At 36.5% G+C, this 13,738-nt stretch overlaps 1 protein-coding gene across 1 annotated transcript in view; it reads right to left on the bottom strand.

Moving 5' to 3' along the window:
• Positions 1 to 13,202, bottom strand: part of Chsy (Chondroitin sulfate synthase) — an 82,128-nt gene extending 68,926 nt beyond the window's left edge. The window contains exon 1 of the mRNA XM_074104212.1: positions 11,994 to 13,202. Within this exon, the coding sequence (XP_073960313.1) occupies positions 11,994 to 12,755 (762 nt within the window). The 5' untranslated portion in view covers positions 12,756 to 13,202. The remainder of the gene's footprint in view (positions 1 to 11,993) is intronic.
• Between the last annotated feature and the right edge of the window lie 536 nt (positions 13,203 to 13,738).

The raw sequence follows: 13,738 nt of genomic DNA, 5'->3' as shown, positions 1-13,738 counted from the left end.
TTGTGCAGAATCGCGAAGAGGAAGAAACAAGATTGCGTAGAATATGACTGGATCATTACGTGTGTGATTAAATTCAGTTGTGTTGGAATTATATTGTGCAAAATCGCGTATCGAAGAAAACAAGATTGCGTAGAAATAATGACTGTGAAGCATTACGCATGTGAATCAAATTCAGCTGTGGAACAATTTATTTGTGCAGAATCGCGAATGGAAGAAACAATAATGTACAAACTCGTATAATCCCAATTCAACACGCACATTCTAATCTCAGGCGTTGAGTTCTAAATAAATCGTAAACCATAACATCGTTAGAAAACTGATTCGCTGTAAACAATTGTAAGTTACCTAATCTAACAGAGAAATTTAACATGGATCTTAAAGTACTCCACATTTATATTATTTTTTAATATAATACAGAAAAAGCCGTGGTGGCCTAGTGGTTTGACCTATCGCCTCTTCAAACAGAGGTCGTGGGTTCAAATAATGCTCGCACCATCTGAGTTTTTCAGTTCGTCAAATTCATGGTGCGAAATTACATTTGATTTACCATGAGCTTTGCGGTGAAGGAAAACAATCGTGAGGAAACCTACAACAAACCTGCGAAGCAATTCAATGGTGCGGTGTTGAGTTCTAAATCCGCAGCTGGGCCCGCGTGGGAAACTATGGCCCAAGCCCTCTTGTTCTGAGAGAGGCCTGTGCCAGCATGGGACGTATATACTCCTTGGGATGATTTTGACGATAATACAGAAGCACAATGCCGGGGTGGGGGGGGGGGGTATTTCTAGATTTAATTGAGTTTTAAGCAACCAGATTTTATTTGAGTTTTAATTTAGTTATTTAATTTCTTTTTTTATACCGAGTGTTTCCTGTAACACGAGCGAATAATTAAAACATAGCTCGTACTCGCCAAACTGAACAACTTAGTTGAGCGACTTTTAAAAATAATTAGTTTTTTTTTATTAGGTACACTTTAAAGTTTATTCGAAGAAACAATGTAAAGCAAAATGTTTGATATTTCTAGCGTGACAGGCGACGTCAGTTGGGTTCTTCCAGGATGGCGTACATTGATGCCAGTATTTAATTTGTATGAAAAAGGGGAAATCTAAAGACTCTATTATTTTTAAAAGACGCTGAACTAATGTTGTTCAGTTTGACGAGTAATCTATTATGTTTTAATTATTTATTCGTCTTACAGGAAACACCCATACATAGATACGCAAAAAACCTTTGCAAAAAAACTTACCCGACCCCGACATAGTGTCAGAATGGGAGTTGTGGAGGTTATGAAGGGGCGGCTTTTGCCCAGCAGCGGGACTCTATTAGAGGCTATAAAAAAAGTTCCTTGTTTGTTTGTTAGTTCCTTGTGTTTAATCTTTATCGAAATAAAGAGGTTAACATTATGTGTTCGTTTGTAAGGTGTATTGTATTATTTGTGGAACTAGTGAACTAGTTTTAAAAAATCCCTCACCAATAGAAAACTACTAATAAAATACGTGATAAAATATTCTAAATGAAGAGATGAAGTCTTGAGACACCTTGTATGTTAGTTTTTATCCCAAGAACCCTTTCCCCGTTTAATAGCTTACAACTTATGGCGCATAAGGAAACCATATGTATCATGTAGCATGTGAGTTTTAAGGGTGCTCCACCCGCCAATGCATGAGTTTCTCACGGTTCGTGTAGCGTATTTGAACAAAAATAACTACACAGCTTTTTTAACTCCTGGCGCAAAAACAAGGGGTAAGTATTAAATTAACTTTTTTACCTTGCATATTCATTTTCATTTATTGTTCATTGATATGGACCTCCTCAAATAAACGCTGGAATGTAACAATTTTATTTTCAGAATAAACGTTTTGATTGTGCCATTTACGTCACATTTGGGATTGGTTCAGACGTAAATTAGCCAATCGCTAGCAAGATTAACTTTGTAACGTCATACGAGGGCATTTTCATTTTAAATGCACCCTTACTTTTTTTTCAGATTTAGGTAATTCTGAGTTTTTCTTACTCAGAATCAGGAGCACTGTTGATTTTGACAAAGAAAAAATCCCCATTTTTTTAAGTAGGAAAATTTTTATGTGTCCGTTTTGTAACGACCCATATAAACTACCTACTTGAAAAAAAGTCACAAAAGTGACAAAAAAAGTGTTATTCTTCGTCAAAATCAACAGTGGTTTGTGTAAGAAGAACCCAGAACTATACTTCATTTTTTTAGCATTAGAAAGAAGGTAAGCGATCTTGATGTGTATTTTTATTGAAAAACACTTTTGAAAAATAAGTCACTGCAAATAGGTATGTAACAATTAACAAGGAATATGATCAAATTTACATTCTTTTGGTATCATGAGTAATAGTTACTGTTTAATTTAAACGTTTTTCAATAAAAAGACTCGTCAAGATTGTTTACCCTTTTTCTAATGCTAAAAAAACGAAGTATACCTAATTTAAAAACAAAAGTTAGGGAGCATTTAAAGTCAAACGCCCACAAACCTAATGCCATCTAGCGATATATTTAATATTACCCCTGTCAGAAAAACCTTGATTCGCATCACTTGCGTCACGTAAGTTCCAGTATACTTATAATAAGTAGTCAGTATTACTTAGCAATTTGTGTCTGTGTACTTCACCTAGATCGCCCGGTTCACTGCCCCTAGCTAGATAATTAGTTCGTCATTAAACGGTTAGTCACTCAGTCATGCCCTCTAAACTTATGTTTATAAGGTAACCTTCCCAACTTTAGAGCGCACGATGTTTTTAATGTTCCGTCTATTTTCTTCTTAGGGTTCCGTCCTCAAGAGGAAAAAAAACGGATCCCTTCGATTTCCTTGTTGTATGCGTCTGTATGTCATTGGTGTTGATGCTAATGTCTGTCTGTAGCATCGTAGCTCTCAAACGGATAGACCGATTTCGATGCAGTTTTTTGACGTTACAGCGAGTTTCCTTGTGGTGGATCCTAGCTATGTTTCATTAGAATCGGTTCAGCTGTTTTTAAGATATCGAACTTTGAAATTAAAATGTCGGCGGTATTTCAATTTTTCTAAGTCGTTTAGATTATCTCAGAAATAGCTAATGGCCTTTGTAAATAAAATATGAAATCCTAACAGCTAGTCTCGCTAACTTAAAAAAATAGTTTCTAGACGTAGACGTCAAATAAACAAACTTAAAAAATAGCTGGTTACCAAAAGACGGTATGTCAAGTTTTCCTCCTAAAATTTAGTGAAGCGTGACAATTGATGATCCGCAACGCATTTGAATGTTTTCAATGACTATAGCTTATCGACCATCGCCTACTGTTGCTCAATTACTCTATTATGATGAAATGAAAATCTAAACGTAGGTAGGGTACAGGGCGGTTCTGGACACGTGAATAACCGACACAAAAAAAACAGAAAGTTATAAAGGCGCTAGCCATTTTGTAGCATTACTGAGTTAGTAACACTGAAATAAACTTTCTAATAAAATTCGTTAAACAGTTATAAAAAGTTTTAATTTTTGTAAAAAAATTTTGTGAAAGGCAAAAGCGACGTTTATTAATTAATTTAGTAGGGACGTTAATAGATTGTGCCATAATAATTTAATTTTGATTGTCTTATTGTGCAATTTTAACTAACGAAACTAGGGTAGTTTTTAAGTTTTATTTTATTTAGAATATATCATCTAACTGTTCAGTTATTAATTAGATATGGCAAGCAACAAGCTATTCATATCGGTTGATAATTTCAAAATTCTAGACAAAAATTTAAAAACATATTAGGTAGGTATACGACATCTTAAGTTAAGTAGCTTTGTGTCAAGCGCAGTGTTGACCACATACCTACCACTACAGCACACAGTAGGTATCTATAAACTTATGTTTTATGCTCTCCTTGAATAAATAAATTGATATATCCTACTGGGGTGCATTATTAAGTTAAGAGCTCAAAAAATCTTATGTTTTTGCCTGACAAATAAATAATTCCAACGAAATATCATTACTTGCCGCGGTATAGGTATCATGACTGTTACTTTATAAACAGCAAATAAATTATTCAGCGGAACCCAAGCCGCGTTCACACGTAAGACATAAAAACGCCGTCGTCACGCTACAGTACTGCGCTCGTGTATTTTTTATAACTAGGTAAGTAGGTATCGTTATCTTGATCTAATTGTATAACTGTCTGAGTCTGACTCAATGTTCAAAACTAATTGTGTCGATAGCCATCAGAAATGATTGTCTAATCGTTGCCAATTCTGGCAAGGCATGAATCCTAAAAATATATAATAAGTCCATTTACATTAAAAAAATATATCGGACACGTATTTTACTTTAAAATAGAGATCACATTGGAAGGAAAACCAACAGTATATATATGGCGATCTTCGGTCAGTTTTGACAGTATAGAAGAAATATAACTTAAAATTGGACTGACTAAATAAAAAACCATGAAAATAATTTTTATATCAGCAATATATTGTTAAAAGGTGACGATCTGTTGATTATTCAAACTATTGTATCTTCGATTATTTAACTAAAGAGCGTGACAAAAAAATTATAAAAAATTGAACGACTACAAAAAACGACTAGAAACGACTAGAAAATAATTTTCTACCAGTCTGAAGTCGGTGCCTCAGCTACTTGTACTATTACTTATTCTGTGCCTCAGCACGAGCCAGCAGTAGTGAACCTATAGTCACCTACCTCACCTACGCACTGCTCTACATATTGGGCTTCAAACAATCCTGCTGGCGCGTGCTGAGGCACCGACTTCAGACTGGTAGAAAATTATTTTCTAGTCGTTTCTAGTCGTTTTTGGTAGTCGGTTCAATTTTGTTATAATTTTTTTGTTCACGCTCTTTAGTGTAAATAATCTAAGATACAATAGTTTAATGTCAACTGCTCGTCACCTTTTACAACAGATTGCTTTTCCGATTTCATTGTCGAGGAGTCCTGGTGCTTCACCACCCATTCCATTTCACCATATGGATTACGAGGAAATTCAACAAGTGAAATACTTGTTATTGAGTAGTAACTCCGATGGTCAACTGTGAACTTCATCATCAGTTCCACTTCACCAAATGATGATTTTCAAAAGAAAATGCACGAGTTACTACTAAATATATCAAAATTACCATAGGTGTTCCTACAACATTTGAAGAGTTCCCTCGATTTCCTTAGGATCCAATAATCAGATCCTGATTTGATGCTTATGGGACCTAATTGAAAGCATTCCTAGACAAGCGCAAAAAAAAATTCAAATAGGTTAATAAATGACGGAGTTCTGATAAAAAAATACAACCGAAGTGATGATAACCTCCTCCTTTTTTGAAGTCGGTTAAAAAATTATAGCTAGGTAGATCATCAAAAACGATTCAGTTCTTTTTCATATATTCGTCTAATCGTCTTAGAAATAAAAAAAATATTGGGTGATTTTCAAGCTTTTATCAAATAAAACAGAAAAATATTTATCTAAATCACTTTCTAATAATTCTGTGACACAGTTTCAGCTTCAAATTCTCAAAATGGTTCGAATTCATTATCCGTCATTGCCGTTGCCGCCGAAAGCAACATTTTTGATTTGATTAGATTATTTTATCAGATGTTAATTAGATTAATGAGACTAATTGAGTTTACGTTTTTTATACGCAATCAAACATTTTAAATAGGCTTTTTAAAACGAAATATAGGCCAATTACAGTTGCGGGTTTGCGTGACTATTATCGTTCGTAAGGATTATGTTACTATGTAAATATTTCCTTTTTGGAAGACTACCGTAAACTGCTTCAACTTTGCCCTCTGGCTCCAACATTGCCTGCTTCGATTTAGAGTCGATAACTTAGCACTCTTATAGGTTTTAAACTTTTATCTACACGGGAATTATTATTACGGGGGGGATAAAAGTTTAAAAACATAGAAGGGTGCTAGTCATCGACTCTAAAGACAGAGGGCAAAGTTGAAGCAGTTTACGGTATTTGCGAGAAATTTCAACATGTAGCCTAATGAAATTTTATTTTGAGATGAGGGTTTGAATCCTTTTCAGCGGTTCTTTTTCGTTTAAAAAAGTCTTAGAAAAAAAGAATAAATTTATTTGCCAAAATTCGGCACAGCAAAAAATTACAATTAAAAATAAGACAACCTTACATACTAAATAAAAAAAAGAAAATAAACATTCTGTTAGGTATAATAAGCATTGCCTATGTCCGGTCGAACATAAAATACGTGTTAAGTTAGGTATAAGAAATAATTACCTATATTTAAGCTACGTACGTAGGTACAAATATATATATATATTTATTTATAATTTCACAAAACTTAATCTATCCTTACAGGTAAATATGTCCAATGCGATAGACAAGTCAGATAATCTTGAAATAGCTAGCCACACAATTTGTTAATACTTTAAATTATAAAATTATTTAATTTAATCAATATTAATGTCATTAAAAATAATAATTTAACAGTAATAAAATTAAAAAATCATTAAACAAAACATTAATTTAACCATGACAATTAGAATAAGCAATCACAATTAGAATAAAATTGTTAAAATCATAATCATAATTAAGTTCATGCATAATGTACGTAGCCTTTGCGTTGCGTATGCCTAGTAGCCCTTTATATGTAGATACCTAACCTATACAAAATCCTGAAATCAATGCAAGGCAATGGGAATACGTCATTTTCAATTACAGAACAATAATATAGGTACTTACCTATATAGGATGGGATTATGAGATGATTCCTCGAGGATCATAAAGTTACTTCAAGAGATTCCCACGGATTAGAGATCTAGTCAATTTATTATTCTGCCACCGGATATATAACCCGAGAAACCTGTAGGATTTTATAGCACAACACAAATTAAATCTATATAGTTATATAACATTGAAATTATTCACTTAAGTAGATAGAATATACGTAGGCTGTACTGTAAACTGGTCGTGTAGGATTAGGATTAAATGTTAGGTAAATTAGTTTTTTTTTTATTGTTCTGTATTAAATGACATTTTACATTGTACCGGATAACTCACGTCTTAAAACGAGTTTAGCTCGACATGTTTCGGGCTAATCCGTAGTCCTTCTTCTTAGTAGAAACGCGTCTCGGCGGCTGTGAGTCTCACGGTAGTTTCATGTTCAAAATTATTGTTCTGTAATTGAAAATGACGTATTCCCATTGCCTTGCATTGATTTCAGGATTTTGTATAGGTTAGGTATCTACATATAAAGGGCTACTAGGGCATACGCAAACGCAAGGGCTAAGTACTATGTTTTTATTATGTTGCATGTACTTAATTTTGAAATATTATTAAGTATAGGTACTTACTATTTTTATTTTATGTTGGACTTTTTTAATTATGATTTTAACAATTTATTATTTACTATTGTCAATAGCTTATTCTAATTGTCGTGGTTTAAATTAATGTTTTGATATGTTTTGTTTAATTATTTTAAAATTTATGACGGTGGAAGCATTCTACACTTCCACTGAACGTAGATATAGTTTAGATATAGTTAGTGTTTAGTATTGTAACTAAGGGACCCCATACATCCCTGTATTATTATTATTATTATTTTTTTTGTATTTTTTTTCTTTAATTGTATAATATAGTTTTTAAGTATTTTATTTGTAATTATATTACTTATTAAAAAAAATGAACTTTCTGCCAAGTTCTTGCGGCGCATTCTTCTTGGCAATGAATGGTCTTTCCGAAAGCGCTGGTAGTTTAAAAAAATGACGTGTAAAAGTGCCCATTGCGGCCTATTTACTGAATAAATCATTTGAATTTGAATGATTTTTTATTTTATTACTGTCCCTCAGACTAGGTAGGTACAGTTCCCACGCAGCCCAGTGCTGGTTGGGAACTTCACACACGATGCTTTCCTTCACCGTAATGTTCGTGATAAATTTCGAATACAATTGGTAATTTCGCACATGAATTTCAAAAAACTCAGATGCAAGCCCGGATTTGAAACCACGCCACGGTCGTTTGCTTGAGAGACCTTAGGTCAAACCCCTAGGCCATCACGGCTTTAGGTATAGGTAAATAGGTATAAAAAATGTTTAAGCTTGGATAAAAAATGATCAAAGGTTATCATTATCAGCAAAAATATATTGCAAATACCGTGAAAATCAACAGATACCACCGTCGACAACTGGTTTATCAATATTTGTCCTTACTAACTAAATACTATCAAAATATATCAGTTTTAAGTAATGCTATGACCACTTAAGTCTAAATGCAGACGCGGAGGTGTACAATTCGGTGCAACTTTTATCTTATCTTGCATGTTCCCCATTCTCTACCAGCAAAGATTAATACAACAGAATGTTAATAGAAGGTAATGTAATTATGCCTGATATAACCAGCTTTGTTTATGTTAGTGACTCGCCACGGCTTCGTACGAGTGCAACTTAAAAAAAATAAGCTACTTAAGTCACTAATTGGAAAAAAAAGGTTTTTAAAAACGCGTGTTGTGTAGAATGAGATTGAACAAATCTTATTGTGGTGTTAATAGGTTCTCTTTGTTGGTGGAATGAGTTTATGTAGAATAAAAAATTTGATTAAAATCCAAAACTTTTAAATGGTTGCTTAAGAGGTTAGGTAACGAAAGATCATTCAATACCTGAAATTTAAATCTGTTTTATTGTATTTTAAAGCTGAAGACACAGATTTAATCAAGTTCAATAACACTGCTTGCTAAATGTATATATATGCTTCTCGTTATAAGCTACCTATTTAATAATCGTATAGGATTATTTAAATACTTAACTGCTAACATTCCCTTTTCATACGTTATAAATAATTTTATAAGAAATTATCATATTTATAAGAAGATGACATCCTGGCCATATTAAAAACCAAGATGGAGTTATAAATTCTTAAATTTAAGTCCAGAGCTAGTTATAGCTCGTTAAGGTGTTCCTTGAGAATATTTTATACCACAAATTGAAAGCGTTGAACTATTTCGTTAAAAGAAGGATTCAATACAATTTCATTTAAATTTATTACCTAGAATATCCAAAGAAGTCAGTATTACAAATCTAGACATTCTATGAATCTTTATTCTTTGAGAGCAAACCTCTACAAGATCGCCGCGCCCCGTCGGACCGGTTTCTGCCAATGCGCAGATTTCAATGCTTTTGTGGACAGATTTTTGCCTTAAAATTCGGCAAAAGTGGATTCCTATTTCACAATGGGCAGGTAGGGAATGAAGGGATACGAGATATCCGGTGGTTTTAGTCACGATACTTACTTTGAATTTACGATCGGTCCACTGGTTGCACTCAAACAAAACCCAGTAAATAAAATCAGTATTATTGTAACGCGTATAACATTATTGCCAACCGATAATATTTAATGAGGCACTTTGAAATTGCTGTATGTGACTAGCACCGGCAAGCTCGATTAAAAAGCATTTCAAATGCATTCCCACATTTTACGTGTGTAAATATAATATAATATTTTCGAATGGATACAGACAAATTTATAACCTCTCAGGGTAGACATAAGAATGACAAATATTAGTTTCGATGAGTTAGTTACGACGGCTTTCTTGTCGGTCCTTCTGCCATTATGTAAGCGAAGGATGCTAATGCGTCTAACGCCGCTTTAATTTAGTACCACTTCAAAGTAAGTTAACTAGTGTTTTAAAATGTAAAACCCATTGCGACGCTCCATTGACCACTTAAAAGTAGTTTAGCTTTACGGCCTCGTAATATAATACAAATTGTACGATTTTTCTAGCAGCTCCAAACTAGACTTTAAAAGCTTAGCAATAAATTTCTAAACGACATTATTTTTAATTGAACAGCGATACCAAAGTTGTAGAACTAAGCGCACTCAAATTCGTCATAAAAGTCGTCATAAATTGTGTACAAATGTCATAAATTTTTTGTCATAAACCTTGACATTTACCAGATTACCGGTAGGTGTCAGTTGGTTGACGAGCGACGGTCAATGTTGACAAAACACGGCGGTTTCGTGTTAAGAAGTTAACAATTGTATAAGCGCTTGCGCGTCGATCAATTAAGATAGCATTGTCACGTGGAGGTTAGTGCGACATCACATATTCATGGACAACCAACTACATCTTTTAGATAATAAAACCGGACAAGAGCGTGGCGGACACGCCCAAAATAGGGTTCCGTAGCCATTCCGAAAAAAATAAGTAATATTTTTCTAAGGATTTCGTATTTCATACGGAATCTTCCAAGTTTAGGTATATTTTATACCTTAGGCTGCTATTTACTTTTAAACTACTAATAATTCTCAAGCAAACTTAGCCGTTATAGTTTTCCTTGTAAGTTTGATATACTTACTACCATTGTGAATTTCTTCAAATTTTTCCACCCACCGGTCTAGATTTTAGAGGGGCGGGGAATATTTCGCAAACAAATCACTGAATCGAAAAATCCATCGCAACCCCCTAATGGTTTTAAAAGACCTTTCCAACGATAAACCTATTACGATACCCCGATACGACTATTTTTTTTTTTTATTTATTATTGTACTATTTTAACTATTTTTAGGCATAGTTTATATATATTGCAAAATTACAGCTTTCTAGCATTGATAGTCCCTGAGAAAAGCCGCGGACGGACAGACAGACAGACAGACATGGCGAAACTATAAGGGTTCCGTTTTTGCTATTTTGGCTCCGGAACCCTAAAAACGGAAACCCTCGAAGTTACTGTGTCTCTAAAGCTGGAAACCACATAGAGGCCAAGGCCACACAGAATACCGCGCGGGAAATAAGCGTGGCGCGGTGTTGTTCTGTGTGGCCTCTTTCACCTTAGCTCGAATATTACAACCGGTACCGCCTCCGCACCGCTCCGCCTCTGTCGTTAGTGTGTTTCTAGCTTTAATAATAAATCATTAAAAACAATACCGGCAAAGTGCGACTCGGACTTACTTGTGAAGATTTCTGATCTACTGTAGGTACAATTTATATTATAAAGCATTGCATTTTGTCCACGTGTAAAATTTACTGATTTGTGGTGTATCATAAAAAATATATGCAAAGATATAGGGGCTGGCCCCTTTACCACAAAAGTTACAAGTGCTACAATCCTACAAAATTGTTACGTTTTAATAAGAGAAACTTAATAATTTTGTAGAATTGTAACACTTGTACAGGGGGCTGGTGAAAGTCGGTAAAACTAAAATATCAATTAAATTTTATATATCTATATAAAATTCAATATGCTGCAAAGCAATTCAATGGTGTGTTTGAAGTTCCTAATCCGCACTGGGGCCGCTTGGAAACTACGGCTCAAGCCCTCTCATTCCGAGAGGAGGCCTGTGCTCAGCAGTGGGACGTAAGTATAAAGGGCTAGGATGCTGATGATGATATCTTCTATATGAATAAAAATAAATCACCGAAACCGAAATGTTTGTAGGTACGCGCACCAAATTGGATACTTAAGTATTAATTCTTTTTTTTGTGTTCGTTAATTTTCAGGACAATTATGTTTATTTTTTAGGGTTCCGTAGTTTACTTATTTATATTACCTACCTATACCGTGTCTTACTTAAACCATCTTACATAAAATACCTTAATAGGTACTTCCTACATAAATCACATTCGTACTCGAACCTGTCTATAAGTGAATGGTTTGTCTTCCTCATTTTTGGTGTTAACTGCTTCTGTAAGTATATGACTGCCCGCATTCTGAGATATTACTCAACTGCACCACTTTTCTTGTTATTCAATTGTATCATCAGAAATAGCGGTACTTAAACTCAATTGCGATAAAAAAAACTCTCGTCTGTTAACGTGGGCGCATAAGAACATTACTGTACTGTACCTGCCCTAAAAGTACTGTAGACATTTTTAATTTAAATTCAAATTTTCTCAACAGTGCAATGGGAATCAGCTTTCAATTCAGTCCGAACAAAACAATCGCAACCGTCAACTAACCCGTTATTCCACGCGTCATTCGCTTACGTACCTACTTTCAAATTAATAGGTAATAAATACTATTATCGTATCACACAAGTTTACTACTCACGTCATAACTCCAAGTGCAGGACACCCCGGCAAACTTAGCAACACAGCGTCCGAGCTCCACATCCTCGTGAGTCGTGTACAGATGCTTCAGGCAATACTTGACGTGGGGAGCCACTCGCCGCAGGGTCTCCCGCGACAGCAATACTCCCGGCCCTCCCATACAAAAATTCTCATTATAGTCCAAAGCGAGGGCATCCCTCTCGTCATTCGTTCCTCTACCAGCCTGCCCGATGAACTGCGGCTTCCGACTGTCCACTGACCGCAAAAATTCACCTAACTTGTCACCTCTCACATAAACGTCATCGTCGGCTCGCATGAACCACTCGAACCGGTCGCCGTACTTCTCATACATGTACAAAAGCATTAAGAATGACTTCTTCTGCGGTGGGTAGCTGTCATCCACGCCGCGCAACGGCACTAACGGAAGCCCTGGCGCCCGCGACACTTCCGAACTAAAAAACGCTATCCGACCCGGCAAGTCTTGAGCCCACGTTTCGATCACAGCTTTCGCTCTAGTATCTAAATACTGTTCAGCAGTCATTACACCCACAAACACTAAACTCCTGTTTGAATTTTGAATAGTCTCATCCTGGCCCATGTCTATCAATGCCAGAGGATCCGGCGCTACGTACTTCGCTGCGTCCGGACATGCTTCGATGGATGTGCGGGAGGACGACTTCAAGCACAGCTTGAGGAAGATTCCGAGGGTGACTCCGGTGACGACCCCCGCCACCAGATGCATCCACTTGCTCCTGCGAGGCATCGCGACGGGACTGCGGAATCAGTAGCTGCCACGGTTACCCCGCGTCGACATGTGCGCATTCCAGGAATAGCCTTTTTATCCCTTTTTTGTAGCCGGGATACATTAACAGGCAGCTTTTTTGTTCGGTTTTCGCTCCCATCGACGGGGAGCGATCACATGTTCGGCCGGGGTTGTGCGAGTGGTCGCGTAACACAAAAGGAAGCGCTATCTCACTATCGCTGCCCGAATATCGGATTTGCAGATGTTATCGGTGAAAACGCGGCGAGGCGCGGCGTGTATCGTAATGCGAGCCGTTCATGTTACACGTACGCTGGCGAGAAGTGGGGCGCCGCAGAGCGATCCAACTCGTGCGCCGGCCGCGGACTGACTGGACTGCCTCAAAACAAAACTCGGAGCAGCGGTAATTCCGAGTGTCCGCGACCGGAGTCTTGCGGCCGTCACGTTCGCACTCGGGGGCGTCCGCATTCGTGTACTCGTCTAGTGTGCTGGATTCGAATGAACTTGCCCCATTCATCGGCCTGTCTGGCCTGCGACAATAGACAATGCGAACGGGCTGCATTGTCCGCCAGCCGGCACCGGCCGCCGGTCAGCCGCTCGCTGGATTTTCACAAGCCACTTGCGCTGCGCGTAAGCCGTAAGATTGCAGGAACTACATGATTCACAAACCGGAAGACTGTCGTTGCTTTAGTTACAAGACACGCTTGCACGTACACTTGTAACGAGCTACTGTCAACTGTCTCATAATTGGCGACAGGCAGAGGAATAAGGAAGTCTGACTCTGACCAACTTTACGCACAGTCGAAGAAAAGTACCTAAATAAAAAGGGATAAGAATTGTATTTTAAAAAACTGCCTTTTTATCCTTCAGATTCAGACGGTAGTTTGGTGAGGTCCATTTTAATAATACTATCTACAATACTTTACCTTGCCACTTCTTGTAAAGTAAAAGGTTGTAGGTACCTACCTAGTTCAGTTTTCATCAAC

The sequence above is a fragment of the Choristoneura fumiferana genome, chromosome 21 (assembly GCF_025370935.1).
Source record: "Choristoneura fumiferana chromosome 21, NRCan_CFum_1, whole genome shotgun sequence".
In the NCBI taxonomy this organism is placed as follows: Eukaryota; Metazoa; Arthropoda; class Insecta; order Lepidoptera; family Tortricidae; genus Choristoneura; species Choristoneura fumiferana.
The sequence above is the reverse complement of the archived record's forward strand: the minus strand, read 5'-3'. Positions and strand labels throughout refer to the sequence as shown.